General features: G+C 39.1%; 1 protein-coding gene and 1 long non-coding RNA gene across 2 annotated transcripts; both read right to left on the bottom strand.

The window, feature by feature from the left end:
* Nucleotides 1–1,177: 1,177 nt before the first annotated feature.
* On the bottom strand, nucleotides 1,178–4,615 carry LOC108942941 (uncharacterized). Its single transcript, XR_001966833.3, has 2 exons — nucleotides 3,154–4,615; nucleotides 1,178–3,107 (listed from the first exon to the last, which is right to left on the bottom strand). It is a non-coding gene; the product is annotated as an uncharacterized lncRNA (long non-coding RNA).
* A 991-nt stretch (nucleotides 4,616–5,606) lies between these two features.
* LOC104120948 (F-box protein At5g51380-like) lies at nucleotides 5,607–8,277 on the bottom strand. Its single transcript, XM_009632827.4, has 2 exons — nucleotides 6,868–8,277; nucleotides 5,607–6,256 (listed from the first exon to the last, which is right to left on the bottom strand). The coding sequence occupies exons 1-2, from the start codon at nucleotides 8,103–8,105 to the stop codon at nucleotides 5,989–5,991; spliced, it is 1,506 nt and encodes a 501-aa protein (XP_009631122.1). The 5' UTR covers nucleotides 8,106–8,277; the 3' UTR covers nucleotides 5,607–5,988.
* Between the last annotated feature and the right edge of the window lie 9,515 nt (nucleotides 8,278–17,792).

Genomic DNA, 17,792 nt, shown 5'->3' with positions numbered 1-17,792 from the left:
TCCATATTCTTCAAAATGACATAAACAAAATAAATATGATAGTAAACATTATTATCAAAGCATAACTTTTATTTATGTACAACAATTACATAACCATACTATCTACTACAAACAACAAAAATTAAAATATTTACATTTCTACAAATTCACTACCGATCACATGACTTGTTTCTCCTTCTCGGAGTGCAAAATAATCAGCTATATCCAAATGCATGAAGTCTAAATTATCTTCAAAAATAAAATTTGCTTCAGCATTTTTCTCTGTCTTCTTCAGGGAGGCTTGATACAGCTCAACCAGGTGCTTTGGCGTACGACATGTATGTGACCAGTGCCCTTTTCCTCCACATCTATAGCATGCATTTTCTGGCTTTGCTTCTTGTACCGCTTCATGCTTTTGTCCCTTCCTTTTTTCACTGCTGGTGGTGAAGAGGGTTCTTTGGTGCATTGTTATTACCACGATTAGAGTTTCCTCCCCGACCATGACCACGACTGGGGCCACGTCCTCTTCCACGCTTAGCTTGGTGGAAGTTCGTCTCATTCACTTCAAGGAATTGACAAGAACCAGTGGGTCGGCTTTCATGATTTTTCATTAATAGCCCATTATGTTGCTCGGCTACATGAAGATATGAGATAAGTTCAGAATACTTTTTAAATCTCATCTCTCGATATTGCTGCTGCAGGAGCATATTCGAGGCATGAAAAGTGGTGAAAGTTTTCTCCAACATATTATGATCAGTAATATTATCACCACATAGTTTCAATTGGGAAATAATTCTGAACATAGCAGAATTGTAGCCTTAGATGAGTCCAATCATAGCGTGCCTGTGGAAGAACGACCATCTTCAGGTGGTCATATCTATCTTTCAAATTATTCCACAGTATGACTGGATCTTTAACAGTAAGATATTCCATTTTCAGGCCCTCATCAAGGTGATGGCGTAGGAATATCATTGCTTTGGTACGGTCTTGGTTTGATGCCTGATTTTTATCTTTGATGGTGTCTGCCAGACTCATCGCATCAAGATGAATTTCGGCATCAAGCACCCAAGACATGTAGCTTTTGCCCGATATATCCAGGGCTACAAACTCAAGTTTAGAAAGATTTGACATTATTTAGAAAAAGAAAGTGCGTTTCTCTGATATTTTTAAAGTATTTTCTCGAGATGGCAGAGTCTCGTGCTGATAACGTGTTATAAAATAAAAATTGTAAAGTAAAGACAAGTATAGAGAGAAACTGATATATTATTCAAACTTCAAACTTACGTACATAATGAACTGAAAACTCCTTTATTTATAGAAGAAAGGAAGCAGCTGCGAGGCTTTTCAGGAAGCAGTTGTAAGGCTTTTTTTTAGCTGCTTGTAAGCTGTCTGCATGAGCTGCTTGCAACCTGCTTGTTTAATAAGAAACTGCTGCAAATCATTTCATTGAGCTGCTTACAACCTGCGTGCATCAGCTGCTTGTAGATAAACTTCAACAGAGTACTAAATAGATAATCTTCTAAGATTATCTATAACGGAGTAATAAATGAACATACACAATATAATTATTTTCATAACATAACTGAAGAAGAAAAAGAAAATAAACTATTTTCTTTTCTTTTTTACTTTCTTTTAGGATGTGCATGGTCCCTCTTTCAGAAATAAAAAATTACCTTTGAAATTGACCATTCAAGGATAAAAAGAATAGTTTCATTCTAATAAATTATAGCTTGTCCTCATTTACTCTTAAGAATTTCTGCGCACATAGTTGAGCATCCATAAAACAATTTATATACACCTATGAAGAAAACAAAACACCTAGTTTCCCAAATGGTTCCGAGGAAGTAAATGCAACAATTTTTAGATGTAAATAGGTTCCCCGACCCTTATTTTTCCCGTAAAAATACCAAATCCATTTGTTCTGTTCACCGCATGTATCCATCATCTTGGAAAACCTACTCCAATTGCAAGAATCAGTCTACAATTTACATCTTTTTAAAAAATAAAAATTAAAAACATCAGGGGTGGGGGAAGGGGATACTTACGCTACTGATGGGGTTTGAACCCTCCACCCCAAAGGTAGGGGTTGAACTAGCCCTCATCAGGGGTGGGGAAGGGGATGCTGCCCTACTGATGCGGTTTGAACCCTCCGCCCCGAAGTGAACTAGCCCTCAATGTAGGGGTTGGACCCCTACAATTTACATCTACTTCAGCAGATCCAGCGAAAAGTAAAAATCCACTAAAAGGCTCAAAACTTCCCTCAGTAGACAGATGATATAATTTGCTCACCTTATTCACAATTAAAAGAGACTGGCAGAGAGGCAGCAAAATAAGAGATGATGACAAACTCTGTTCTACATTGTAACCATAGCAGACCCTCATCAAACTTCTGCATAGTTTCAATCGACGCTTTTCTCTTACCTTGAAGGCATATTTCTATCTGTGGCCTACAGAGGATATCTCGAGCCTTATTAATGTCGAAACCATTTCTTAAAAAAACACAAAAGCCCAATTAGCTTCGATAGTAGAAGCCAAAGAAGCCAACTTGGTGTGACCTCAAGGTACTTGCAGCAAGAAATTCCAGCTACCAGCAAGCTGGTTTCAAAACAGTCCTACTTAGACGCCCATTGCCCTGCACTATGATTCACGAAGTCAATAAGAAGTTTCTAAACGTAGAAGAAGAAGAACTCTTCAAGCTGGATAATTTGTTAGACTTCATGACCTGCAACTAAATAAGAAGAAAGCAGCTTCAAAAACTCACGAAAAATACAACATATTGCTAGGAGCCATATTACGCAAAAAGGTACAATGATATGACACTTTACAATCATTCGAGCAACATGTGTAGCACACCCTTGAACAGGTTTATTGATATTTAGAATGATATCTACAACAGAGAATTTTAATATTCTTTCTCTGTCAATACATTACAAATTGAGGTAGTCATTCTACTTGTATATAATGCTTCTGCTACAAGAGGCAAATTAATAGAAGTAGCTTCTTATTTTAGTGAATGATCATATACATTTACTAAAGCATCACACACACACACACACTCTATCACTGATGATTGACCCTCAGGGGTTTTCAGTTGGCGTAACTCCTTTTAGCATATGAGCATACACTTGCTTAAGTTTCACATGGCATCATTTACTCGATTATAAGTGGAACAACCATACCACCGAAATGCAGGCATGATTCTTCATGGACAAACTGAGCAATATATCTATAATCCTTCGCAAAGTCATCCAAATCTAGTGGGGGAAAGGGAATCAAATAACTGGAAACAAAGACGGGTCATATTTTTGGCCAGCACCAATTAAATATAGGGGTGGGAAGCATAAAATACACTGATTTTTATTCTTCTTGGAGATTCTCTTAGGTGACAATAGAAATGTATTTGCTTGATATTGGGAAAAAAACGGAAAAGGGCCTAAAATGCCCCTTTACTATATGAAATAGGACATACTAGCCCTTCGTTAAAAGTTGGTCTCTATTCTGCCCTTGCCGTCAACAAATGGGCTCGTATATGCCCTCCATCACTAACGGGAGACTCATAAAGCCACGTGGAATATATGTGAGGGCAAGTTAGACCTAGTTCGAATTGTACAGGGGCATATATGAGTCAGTTATAATACTCATTTCTCAAACACTTCACAACTCCATATCAGTTTACTTAGGCACCTATTTGACAACACCAAACTAATTATCACAGCAAATAAACTAAGCCATAGACACAAACATTCAAATGAACTGCAATGAGTTCATTAAATCCTAGTAGCTCAAAGGGGTCGAATCATAGCAAAAGACAACAAAAGACAATGTCGGAATGTTCTAGTAGCTCAAAGGGGTCGAATAGGAGGTGTCATTGCAGACTTGCTGCCAATTATTTCATGGCATGGACTCCTTTAAATGCTGGGAGAAGGTTTTTCAAGTGACCGAAGCATGAGGTAAGTAAATATTTTGATGGGTTCTTTTAATTATTCCGATTTGCTTGTAAATTTGTTTTATTTATTTTTGGTTTTTAGGATGAAAAATATTCCTATTGGGAATGGCAAGATGAAGAGCTTCCTCCTAGAGTTTCAAATCTCATATGCAGTTTAAAGAAGGAAAAGGAAGCTCTAATCCGTGAAAGAAATGCTCTCCAAAGGAAAATTTGATCTTGAGAATGTTATAATGCTCGTCGATCATGGATGAATAGAAGCCTTGGAATTGGAAAGAAATGTTCTAATGAAGAAAGTGACCGATTTAGAGTACTCAGTTGTGCTTGATGCTAAATTTCGGAAGAAGATGTGGATTTTCATGTGTGATATTGGGATGTTTTGTTATGTTCTTTGGATCAGTGGGAAATGATATGTAATGTTAGTGTTATTGTGGCTTAATTGTTGTCTTTTATTATGGCATTATGTTTTTGTATAAGGATTTAATGAAGTCATTGCCATTCATTTGTTGTGTCTATGACTGAGTTTACTTGATATGATAATTAGTTTGGTGTTGTCAAATAGGTGTCTAAGTAAACTGATATGGAGTTGTGAAGTGTTTGAGAAATGACTATTATAACTGACTCATATATGCCCCAATACAATTCGAACTAGGTCTAACTTGCCCTCACATATATTCCACATGGCTTTATGAGTTTCCAGATAGTGATGGAGGGCATATACGAGCCCATTTGTTGACGGCAAGGGCAAAATAGAGACCAACTTTTAACGAAGAGCTAGCATGTCCTATTTCGTATAGTAAAGGGGCATTTTAGGCCCTTTCCGGGAAAAAAAAACGAGGAAAAGAGTGGTCCTGCTAAGACTACAAAATCACCTTGTTCATTGCATAAGATGAATCTGCATACAATACTACCTTTAAAAATGCACGTCCAACACTTTATTTTATTTTTTTGCTTTAAGGTAGAGTAAGTAGCTCTGTAGCTGCTACGCAATATGGAACTCACTGCAGTGGTGTTTCTTGCATGACTATCTTTTGTTTAATTTTCTCTTTCTGTTATTCATAGGATAATAGTGTGGGAATCAGCATAGTTAGAGAGAGCAAAAAAATAGACGGATGGCAGAAAAACAATGAAACCTGCGGCATTCGACAGAAGATCATATACATACACAACCTTAACGTACCTGCTCAAAGTGATACCACTCATGTCCCATCTCCACGGCTTCATCACGAGGTTCAGATCACCACAGACTGAGATTTGCAGAGTCAAGTACAATTGTGGCTCTCCTCCTTTTGCAGCATAGTTTCGAACTTGAAATGGCCCATTTTATTAGAGTATTTCATATAGAAGGAAAATTTCAGAAGAAATAAGAAACCCCTGCAAAGACCCATTTTCAAAATTCTCTGTAGTTCCACATGATATTAGCAAATTACACAAGAGCGATACTTCACCTTCATCAGAATGTTGACAAATAAAAGATTCATAGTGAGATCATTCATGTCTGATGCGAAGTCTAGAAAATAAAGGTAACCTAACTGAAGGGGGATCTGCATGTAGAGATAATAAATCATAGTATGCACTCAATCCAGCACCCAGACAGACAGAATTCTTTCTTCTGTCAATGAGGGGAAAAGAAAAAGTACAGCCGAAGTTCAAAGAAGTAGCAATGCCACATGAAACGTAAAAGTGTAAAAATGTGTTTGACTCCCTTCTTTATTGCTAGAAATTCAGTACATTTATCAGATTTAAAAATCTCGTACACAATATACTCCAGTTGTTCAAAAAGTAACTGAATATCTAAAACACATAGCTAGAGCTAACACTGTATTTGGTACAAAAAGGCTAACCCATGTACAAAACTGAGAAAAAATATGGTTCTAAACCTAAAGAGAATTTGGTTAATTGGCTATAAACCAGCAAAAGATCAATGAAAGTATCTTCAGAGTTTTGACAGAGTGCACATGCCAAAACCGTCAAATGTTATTACTTGCATTTTCATAGTATTTGCACGGCTAAACCTCTCAAGGTGTACAAAGGAATCCATTTCTCAGCATCAGTTTGCCCACACTTCACTTCCTCCGCAACGATCTACCACCTTTCTGCCCAATTCCAGTCCCTTCAAGACCTGATGAAAGGAAAGACCGAGAATCTGGCCTCCACTTTAGCTCTTTGAGAACAGAAAATAAAGTCGCTAGTTCTGGTGTTATTTCACTATCTTTTATATTGTTACATGAGACTACCCTAAGCCTTTCAAGCGCTGTCCATGACTGAACTACCGAATCTAATCCTTCAGTCGTGAGCAAGGAGCATCCTTCCAAAGAGAGAAATCTCAAGCTCCTAGAAAAGAAAAAAGTTCCCATTAATCTTGGAACAGTGTCAGCTAACACTTACTACATTATCATTCTACTTATGAAGTTCATGGACAAGCTAGATGCATATGCCTGTTTAAGAAAGAGATGCTCTGTATCAAATCAGCAGTAAAAATAGCACTTGACTGCAGTTGGTTGTTTTCTTTAAAGAAAAGCTTCCAAAATATAAATAAATATAGTATAAAAAGAAATATTAGTTCTCAAACTGATTATAGAGCACTTTGTGCATTTAATGATGATAATTTATCTCATCTCAAGATTGATTAGTGCCCTCCTTTTAGATTAATAACACCGTATTTTAATCAACAAAGGACAAAACAAGTCTCTTCTAAAGGCTGGATAAGAATATGCATGTATCTCATTTGTGTTTGCAACAGAGAGATTCTCCCGAAAAAGTTGTTCAGTCAATTATTAAAGATGAAATTTTCCTTATATATTCAGCAAATTTTCCATTCTCTACATGCATTCATTATTTTAAAAAAATACGTCAATCTAAAATTCATCAGGTGACCATCTGTTCAAGTTAGAGAAGTAGTACTGGCGATACCATATATAAACAGAATCAAAATGTGTTCATACCGACAAACACTTGCAGCGGCAAATATAGTGTTGTCTAATCCCCAACAGTCCCTAAAGACAAGCTCTCGAACAGTTTCACAGACCAGAAACAATGCTCTCACACCTTGCTTGTCCCGTAATTGACACTGCTCTAAATGTAGCTCCTCGAGAGTAGAACAGGAACCCAAGTGCTCATCAAGGCCAGGACTTGAATCCAAAACCTTACAACAATGAAGCTTCAAAGTTTTCAAGTTGCTACAATATGACAGAGCTGACAACCACCCACCATCCATCCTATGATCACAAAGTACCAATTCCTCTAGCATCTGACAGCACTGCCCAATTGCTTTGATCCCATCATAGCTTCCTTCGCATCCGACCAGCTCAAGCTTCAATAAACGCCTACACCCTTGAGCCAAAATAGTCAACCCTATATCCGAAACCATTGAATTATACAACCCATCAATGCAACCAACCAATTTCACTATCTGCAAATTCCTACAACCAAACAACCCCTTCAATGCAAAGTCATCACAGAAATGCAATTCCAACTCCTGCAAAGTTTCACACTTTTCCCCCAAATAACTCAGCCCCTCTACACTCACATTCATCAACACCATTCTCCTTAAATTAGCACAACCCTCAACTAAAACCTTAACCCCTCCATCAACCACCTCTTTCCCCAAAAACCCGTCTTTCCTAACAAACCCTCCATTGACAAAGCTCGAATCCAAATGCAACGAAACGAGCCTATGACTCATAACAATCCCCGAATTCCTCCTTGATTTCACACAAGCTCGAACTAGGTCAACGTCAATTAAACCCGGGAACCTATAACTTAGCCTCCCAGATTCCAAAAATTCCCAATCTAACAGCTTAATAGACCTAACCAACTTCCCACTAAGCTTACACCAACGCTTACAAACCAATGAATTCGAAATGTGCTGTTGCTGTTCTGGAACCTTCGAAAGCACACTCAACAGCAACTCATCAGAGAGCAAGGCAGTATAATCCGGAGGTAAAGAGCTGAAACGGGTCGATTCCGGGTCGTCTAGGGTTAGGGTTTGGGTATCAGAATCGGGCTCAGAAGGTGGAGTAGTTGAATTAGAAACCGATTGAGCTCGCATTTGAAGCACTAATTGCTTCAACGCCTGAGGATCCTTGTTGTACCATATGTCCGATAAGCTCGACCGCCGTTTCTTCGCCGGCGCCGGTAATTTAATCTTAGGGTTAGGGTTTTCTTCAGGTGACGTGGGCATTTCGCCCAAGCTTTTAGCTCACTAATTTTTTCTCTATCTACAACTTCACCATTTGTTGGGTTTTGAATATAGATACAGAAAACTGTATGTATAGTTGCAGAAAATTTTAGAAGTTGAAGAAGAAGTGCATACAGTTGCTCAGCAGATGAGATTTGTGGGGCGCACAATCTTTCTGTGTGTATAATTTTTTTGTTTTTTTGTTGGGGAGGTGGTTTAACCAATGATCTAGTGCCACGTATAGATATAACTGGAGCTTAAGAGGCGTGGCTTTGTTTAATTCGTAGGTGGCGGAGGGAGCAGGAGTTGTTGTTCTTGGTGCACAACATATGGGCATTTGCTATTTTTTAGTTTTTTATATAATTACTCGGCGTTGTATAGGATTTCTCCACTCAACACTAGAAATCTCAATTCGAATTTTAAGAATGACAAAAGAAAAACTTAATATGAAGTGTTTTTTCTTTAATAAGTCTTATACGACGTGAACAAATTAACCGAGATTTCAATTTATGTAGCAAACACCGAGTAGGAACCAAAAGAAAGATATTTCTTAGGAAATGTAAATAATCATAGAAAAATTATTGGAAACTGTCTTTTGTGAAAGACTCCTTTTATTTTCCTATTATTAGCAAATTAGCAAAGTACTTCCCGCTAAAGAAGATAAAAGGTAGATGAGTCCCATGAACTAAAAAGTGTAATGATCATGCTGGTCTTGTCATTTACATTATCATTATAGAACTTCCATATTATGAACCGTGGCGTAGCTAAAAATTTATATAGGGAGATTTAAAAAGAGAATTTCTTATGCTAAATGGATTCAACAACTTATATATAATTAAAAAAAATACCTAATTTATATAGTATAATTTTTCGACGAACCCCTTTGCACCCATGTGCCTCCGGCCCCTGCCTACTAGAGTTTTTTTTTGCATTTATGCAAATTTATCCACTTAGTTAGCAAGTTGCTGTATGTGAAGTCTAAGCAGGAAAACCGAACTTCAGAACTAATTTCTTAACTTATTTAGCTAATAAAACTTGGATTTGTTACCTAAACAGATTGCTTTAAAGCAAATTTCTTAACCTTTTTAGCTAATAACGTAAATAGAAGTTCGGCAAAAGTCTAAATAGAAATCCCTCAATAGGAATTAGGAGTAATGCTATTAAAACAGTCTTCCTTTTCACGCAGGAATTAGTTAAAGAGCCTGTTTGGATGGGCTTAAAAACTGGTCAAATCAGCTTAAAAGCAGTTTTTAACTTGTGAAAGTGTTTGGCAATCAAAAAAATACCTTAAAAAAAATCAAAACCAATAAGTTGAAAAATCTAACTTTTTCGAAATTGGCTTAAAAGCCATATTGCTTTGACTAAGGATATTGCATTCTTATCCCTTATAATTTTTCTTAATCCCGGAATTACCCCTCAGTAGAAAACCCTACAACATACTATCTTTTCTTTTCTCCACTCTTGTTGCAGCAGCCTCTGCTTTCTTCTTCGTCTTCTTCCATAACTTTCCTCTCTTTTCCTTTCATTTCTTTCTTTACACTTTCATTCATTATTTTTCCTTCTTTTCTCTTTCCTTTCTTTCTTCCCCAGTGCTGCTCCCTCCACCGTCACATTCATTATGTCAGTTCTAAACTTCTAATCTTCGTTCTTCATCTTGACTTTGCTACTGTCATTCTCCAATATTTGTCAATTTCTTGAAGTTCTTAACGTGAAGCAAACAATAGTTTTTTAAATAATGTTTGATACATTCCAATATTTTATAAATATTGTTCTTTTAACTTCTTTTTTTGGTTCCATAATATTTTATTTTTTTGGCCGTTGAATCCTTCCTTTTTAAAAAAAAAAATGGTGTAACTATATTCTAAAATCAAATCTTTCATCATCATCTTTATAATGTTAACAACTTTAAGGATATTTCAGTCATTTTAACAAGAAAAAGTGCTTACCAGCACTTGTTTACCAAACACTTCATCAGCTTGTTTTCAGTTTTAGTACTTTTATCCAAACACGTAACTGCTTATTTATAAAATAAGTTCCAGCACTTATAAAATGCTTTTAAGCACTTAACTTAAAAGCCACTTTTTTTAGGCAAATCCAAACGGGCTCAAAGTCCCACTTCAACAATTATCTTTTGCTTTTTAACCAAAAAGAAATGGGAACATTTTGACTTTGATAGTACTTTTTGTTTTTCTTTTCCTTTATAAAGTAGCCAAAACTAATCAACACATTTTCCTCCATCCTATTTAATTTTATAATTTTAACTCCTGAAATTTTTAAAGATAATGTATATGTTAAATTGTTTATAAACTATGGTGAATTTCTCTTCTCTTATCCCTAAAATGTAAAATATATTGATGTTTCCCCGTAAAATGGTACAGTTGAATTTATATGTGATTTCTAGATAAGTGAATTAATTTGATCCTGAAATAATAAAATAATCGAAGAATTATGCAATACTTAGTCTTAGGATGTAGACGAAACAGCAGAAGCTACAGTTCCGGGAACAGGGTTTTCGGGCACAACAACAACGAAATCAAAAGGTAAGAAGATAAGATTGTATTAAGCTTTGTATAGAATGTAACGTAAGTTTTCCAGAAAATTCATGTTCCCTTACAATGATAACTGAGCTCACTATTTATAGTTATGTCTAGGGAAGTAGGTCCTAGGATCGTGCCCTTCTTTAATATCAATTATGAGGGTCATTGATGAAGATGTAACGGTGAACATAAATGCCAAATTCTCTTTAACGGGTATTCGCTTTTAATGCCAGGGAATATTCTCTATTAAATGCTACCGGGCGAAGAGCATTTATTACATCTTTGTGAGCGTTATTCTTTCCGGTGACAAACGAAACAGTTACCTTCGGTCTTTGGCCATCCCCCGTCTTGGGTTTCACGTGTCGCTTTTTTTGGATGTCACGTGTCATAGCATATTTTACCCTATACAAATAGCATCTCTGCTTCCCGGTGACATAACTTTGTATTACCGAGAAGTTGGTAGAAATACTTTTTTGGCGGGAATTACTATAATTCCCTCTGATGGCTTCTGACGGTTGATTAGACGCACGTCTCTCCGCATTTAATGTCTCGAACACGTGTCATCCCACGATTCAGCACAGCTTTTGCCGATTATTGAGATAATCATGGCCATGAATTTAGCCGCCAAAACTTTTACTTATACGCATCAACCTTTTTCCTTATACTCTATAATTTTTCAAGCTTCCCTTATCTGACTTGCATCTTGCTCTTCATCTTTTCTCTAATTCTCTTCAAACAAAAACCTTCTCCTTCTTCCATACAATGTCTTCTTCCTCAAAGCATACCGGTTTTTCAAAGAACAAGAACAAGGCCGAGGACTCTGCTCCTCTAACAGTGGGCTCCATCATCCCTAAAAGTCGTATTACCACAAAAAACTTTGAAGAGAAATTCCCTGCTACTAACTCTCGTACATGGGCCGTCGGTAGGTATCCTTTTTCCATCCGTCCTTTTAGCATTCCTACTTTGAAGGAAGACTGTCGCTGCCATAACTTGGATATTATTGCTCCTGATCTATCAGAGTGAGTGACCCTACCCAAGGAGGGTTTTACATATTTTTACACGCATCCCTTTACTTTGGGTGCGTTCTCTTTGAGCGGAGAGCTTGACTCCGTGATTGCGGAGTTTTGCCTCCGCTACCAAGTGTTTGGCACAAGTAAGTCCTTTTGTGTGGAGGACAGTTGCTTGCCTTCGGCGTTTGTGCCAGGAGACTAGAGAAGAGCTAACCTTAGCTCATATGATGAATCTCTATTCTCCTAAGATCTTTCGCGGAGGAATGATAAACCTCTGCAAGCGTGTCCACCATGCTCTGTTGTCTAGCATGGATGATGACAATAAACCGTGGGTGGATGGAATGGTTTGTTATTGCTGCTACCAACGACATCATTCCGGCAACAACTTCATCCTTTCCGGTCGCTTGGAACCGCACTCGTAAGCTCTTTGTTTAATATTTCCTTTTACTAAATATTCTTATATAATCGTATTGATCCTCCATCCTTCGCCTGTTTCAGCAACTCGATGGATCCCACCGGTGGTTGAAGGTTTCAGCAACTAAATATTCTTATAATATTTTCTTTGGACGTTACGACGCCCGAAACTCGCTTGTGGAAAGAACTGACCCCTAAATACGGGTGGAAGGCCAAGAATTATGGTAATTCAAACTCACCTTGTTTCAATATTTCATGTGAAGAACTTAATTGATCCCTTATAACTTGTCTATGAAATTAGGTCTACCTGTGGGCTATGTTGTTGTTCCCGAGGAGGACGTCTTGGCTGATCCTGTTGATGCAGCGAGGCTGCTTTAGGAGGCACTTACACGAACAGATGTCTCCGGGCCTGCTTTGGGCGCAAATGTATCTTTACGGAGTCCCCGATCAGAGGACAAATAACCAAAGAGAAGACGCTCATCCGTGGCCGGGCAAAAGAATAAGAGGGCGAGGACCAATGCCCCCAAGTCATCTTTGGTAGCGATGGTGACTGGACCTCCTTCTGAGTCGGTCATAGACACAATAACGATCGACGATGATGAAGAAGCTAGTGATGAGGGAGCTTCTCTACATAGAAGACGATGATCCTCATCATCTCAACATGATGCTCGACTTGTTGAGATAGTTACACCAACCGAGGACGATGCATCGACACTTTGGGGAGAGTTTGATTTGGTAGATAATGTCAACTCCCATTTTTGGGCCCCAATTATTGTGGCCGGTACTTCGGGGCTGATTACCGGGTCTCTACCGTCTTTGGTTGGCGAGCATCCAACAACCGGCACTGCATTTGATGCAGCTGCTTCTCACTCTTCAACTTCATTAGCTTCATCTCTATCTTCACCTACACCAACAACTGCTACATCACTTTCATCTCCATCCACTCTTGCACCAGCAACTGCTACATCATTTCCACCGGCCTCACCTGACCACGAAGAAGGTGTTCCTCTTCCTTAGACTTCAGTTCATGGGAATTTGGGACAAAATTATGTTGCCCCTTCTGAAGATCCACAAATGAGGAGCAATGTTACTCTTTCGATCTCTACCGGATGCAACTTGCTATCCCGGTCGGTGGAGCTTGATAATTATCTAAAGCCTTTGGCTTTAAAGAAAGATTGGGAAAAGATTCAAGCACTCTCGGGAGAGTGTTTGTTGAACAACGCTATGCACAACGCTGCAGTGGTACGTTCCTTTCTTCCTTTATTACTTCTTTTATTTTTGGTAAGAATATATCCTGAATTTTACCCTTCTTGCTTTGTAGGCCAACGTTCTTGCTTCTGAGGGCCTTCAAAGGTTGATTCGTGAAAAGGAAGAGATTACATCTGCACGGGATCAGCTTTTGGCAGAGCAGGAGCAAAATATCACTTGCCTTTCGAAACTGGAAGCCAAAGCTATTGAGGTTGTTGTATTGGAGGCTCGTTTGCAGCAAAGCGAGCAAAAAGTGATAACCCTTAGCCAAGAAATTGGTCCGCTGAGGATTAGATTTGACGAAGCCAGGGCCAAATGGGCTGAAGTTCATAACGTCGTTCTTGCTGCAACCGAACGCGAGGCTGCTTTCGCTTAAAGAGTAACCAACTTAGAGGCAGCCTTCAACTCCAAAATTGAAGAGCTTGCTGCTGCGGGGGCGAAACATGCCCAGCTGGAAGAGAGGTACTGGAAAACTATCTAGCACAATAGGCTCTTTAGTTCAACTGTCCATGACCTTGATGTTAGCCTCAAATCTGTTAGGTCCCCCCGGGAAAACCTTTTTGCCGAGGTAACCAAACTCAAAGAAGAACTTAAGCGTCGAGCGGCTTCCCTAATAGTTGAGAAAACTTACGCTATGTACAGTGTGAGGATAAAAACCTTGGAAGAGGCCAAAGCTGGTGTCATTGATTTTGATGTCGAAATTGCTAAGGCCCGTGAGCTTGAGTTACCTGCTAAAAATGGACTCCCAGCGAGGTCTGATGCACCTGGTCGTTCTGGTTCCGGTTCCGAGTTCTCGGGAACTGAAGAAGAATCGGAGGATGATGATGCTGAAGGAAAAATTGGTGAAAATGTTGAGCCATCAGTGGATCCATCTACTTCTCCCGGGGGCGCGGACATTCCTCTTCATCCTGATTCCTGAAATACTGCAGTTTAGCTTTTCTTTTCTTTTTCCAATTCTTGTACCTGTGCCGTTTTGGCATGTTTTTATGAATAAAAATATGTTTTGCTCAAGTACTGTTTGAGTCTTCCTTTCGTTTGAATATTCATGCAAGTCTTTAATCTTTGCATTTTCTTCCTTTTGCTTAAGAATTTTGCGAAGCTTTGATGATTTGCGTCTTATTATGTGAAGCCTTGGGTGTATTCTCCCCGAAAGCATTTTTGGCTCTGGGCATCATCTCTTTTTTGTGAGGGCTTTGATAAGTATTTATGCAAGTTTACCTTTTGCGTCCTTTCGTATACGGCTTCGGGTATCTTTCCCCGAAGGCAGTTTGATTCCGGGCATAAATTCTTTTGAAACCAACCCTTTAACGTGAGGGTTTTTATAAAAGAGGGGTCCTCTTATGTTTACGGTGCTCTTGAAGAGGACGTATCATATTCATTACGATACTAGCATTTGAAGTACTTGTTTAACTTTTAAATGACAAAGTTAATTCATCGTTCAGACAAGAAACAAGATAAAAACAAAAGGATTTTATTTCATTTTATTCCTTATATTTTCAAAAAGTACATAAGCATTTACTATGCTGAAAAGAAATTGCCATTATTTGTGGCTAACTTGTACAACTTGTTTCTACGGGGATGGTCGCACAGTCCTCGGTCCCAATGATGCAATTATGTTTCTGATTGTTTGTTTCCTGATCAACGTGGCAGTCATTGTTGTTGTATCCTCATATAATCCCCCTAGTGTTCGAATGCGAAGTGTGCGAATTGGAACACTAGAAGTCTTGTATCTTCGAAGATTCCACTAATGAATTGCTAGATAATCCTTAACTTGGTAAAACACTTTACTTCCCCTAAGGAATTTGTGCTATCGAGCGAAAGACTATCTAACAACCCTCTAGTGGTTTGTGCTCGTGAACGGTCGGGTAACCTTTGCTCGATAGCAAACTTAACTTCTCGGTGGGAATTTGCTATAGAACAAAAGATTATCTAATCGCCCCCGAGTGGATCTTTGCTTGTGTGCCTTGCTATTAAAGGTTTTATTGATGTTGTCCTTGTAGCATGCTTTATGTTATTACCTCGTTAAAAACCTTGCCAGAAAAAATCCAATTGGGAAAAAAACTAAACGAAGGGAAAAAGAGTGCAGCACATACTTTCTGACCGGATAATGTTCATCAGCAATAATATCTTTTGAGGTGCACCATAGTCCAATTGCTAGGAAACTTTCCTCTATTTTGGTTTTTCAACTCGTATTAACCTTTCCCGATGATAGTAGAAACCCGATAGGGGCCTTCCCACATTGGACCTAGCTTCCCCGTGCTCCTGAGTGTTTTGAGTTACTTTCCTTAGGACCAATTCTCCTACATTGAAATAACGAAGGTTGGCTCTTCGATTATAATACCGCTACATTCTCTACTTTTGAGCGGCCATTCTTACATGCGCCAAGTCCCTACGTTCATCGAGCAGCTCCAAGTTGACTAACATTGCTTCGTTGTTCGATTCTTCATCTGTCTGGAAATATCTCAAGGTGGGTTCCCCTACTTCCACCGGGATTAAAGCTTATGCACTGTACACGAGGGGAAAAAGGGTTTCCCCTATGCTCGACTTGGTCGTAGTTCGGTATGCCCATAGAACTTTGGGTAATTCCTCGGGCCAATTACCCTTAGCTGCTTCCAACCTTTTCTTGAGGTTTTGAATAATCACTTTGTTCGTTGACTCCGCTTGACCGTTTGCGATCGGATGATAGGGTGAATATGTTATGCTCTTTATTTTTAAATCTTCGAGAAACTTTGTAACTTTTGCGCTGATAAACTGTGGCCCATTGTCGCATGTTATCTCTTTTTGTATTCCGAACCTGCAAATTATATTTTCCCACAAGAAATCCACCACTTTGCATTCTACGATCTTCTCACAAGGACCTTCTTCCACCCACTTAAAAAAATAGTCAGTCAAAATTAAAAGAAATCTTACCTTTCCGGCAGCTGGTGGCAGTGGTCCGACGATGTCCATCCCTCATTTCATGAACGACCACGGGAACAGAACCGAATGTAAGGGTTCTGCCGGTTGATGCACCAGTGGTGCGTAGCGTTGACACTTATTACATTTTCATACGAAATCTTTGGCGCCTTGTTCCATACGGAGCCAATAATATCCTGCCCTTACCAACTTTAGTACTAAGGAATCTGCGCCCGAGTGGTTTCCGCATATTCCTTCGTGAACCTCTCTCATGACATAGTTTGATTCGGATGCCCTTAAGCATCGGGCCAACGAGCCTTGAAAATATTTTCTATACAATTGGCCTCTCTTGAAGTTATATCGCTCTGCTTTGGCGCACAACGCTAAAGATGTTTTGGGGTCTTCGGGTAGCTTCTCGTGCTCGAGATAATCAATGATTTCATTTCTCCATTCCCAGAACAAATTATTCGAATTTACCTTATAATAACCATCTGTATCCAGGACTGAGTTCATCAGTTGTACTACCGTCCCGGACACCGATACCTTTATTTCCGTCGATGATCCTAGGTTTTCCAATGCGTCTGCTTCTATGTTATCCTTCCTTGGGATATGAGTAATTGACCACTCCCGGAATCGCGTCAACAGAGCCTGAACCTTTACCACGTATTGTTGCATGCACTCATCTTTAGTCTCGAAGATCCCGTAGACTTGATTTACCACCAGTTGTAAGTCACATTTGATTTCAATGACCTCAGAATCAAGTCCCCGGGCCAACTCGAGCCTTGCAATCAAAGCTTCATACTCTGCTTCATTGTTAGTTAAAGGGACCGTTCTGATGACTTGCCTTACGATTTCCCCCGAAGGCGTGATTAAGACTATACCGAGTCCGGACCCTTTTACGTTGGAAGCTTCGTCCGTAAATAAGGTCCAAACCCCCGATATCGATTCTGACACCATTACTGCCTCCTTGGTTGCCAGAGGCAATAATCCTGGACTGAAATCGGCCACAAAGTCAGCCAAGACTTGCGACTTAATTACAGTCCTTGGTTTATATTCTATATCGAATTCACTCATTTCGACGGCCCATTTGGCCAATCTACCCGAGAGCTCGGGTTTATGGAGGATGTTCCGCAAAGGGAAAGTAGTCACCACGGCTATCGGGTAGCATTGGAAGTAGGGCCTCAGCTTCCGAGTGGTGACTACGAGAGCTAAGGCCAGTTTATCCAAATGTGAATAGCGAGTTTCTGCTCCCGTTAAAATTTTACTAACATAATAAATGGGAGATTGCGTACCTTCGCCCTCTCGGACTAAAACCGCACTTACCACAACTTTCGAGACTGCCAGATAAACTAGCAACGCTTCACCTTCTTTTGGTTTTGAAAGCAATGGAGGGCTTGACAAGTACTTCTTTAAATCCCTCAAAGCTTGTTGGCACTCTGGGGTCCATTCGAAATTATTTTTCTTTTTGATCAGTGTGAAGAAACGATGACGTTTTTCTGACGATCGGAAAATGAACTTGCTCAAAGTTGTCTATCTCCCTGTAAGCCTTTGGACTTCCTTCACGTTTGATAGTTGGTCCAGGATAT

Source organism: Nicotiana tomentosiformis, chromosome 1 (genome assembly GCF_000390325.3).
Source record: "Nicotiana tomentosiformis chromosome 1, ASM39032v3, whole genome shotgun sequence".
Taxonomy (NCBI): Eukaryota; Viridiplantae; Streptophyta; class Magnoliopsida; order Solanales; family Solanaceae; genus Nicotiana; species Nicotiana tomentosiformis.
Note: the sequence above shows the minus strand (reverse complement) of the source record. Positions and strands in the feature narration are given on the sequence as shown.

Coding starts and splice junctions, on each gene's coding strand:
- LOC104120948 (XM_009632827.4), bottom strand. CDS start 8,105: ATGCCCACGTCACCTGAAGAAAACCCTAACCCTAAGATTAAATTACCG. Junction 6,257..6,867: donor GCCGCTGCAAGTGTTTGTCG/GTATGAACACAT, acceptor TTTCTTTTCTAG/GAGCTTGAGATTTCTCTCTT.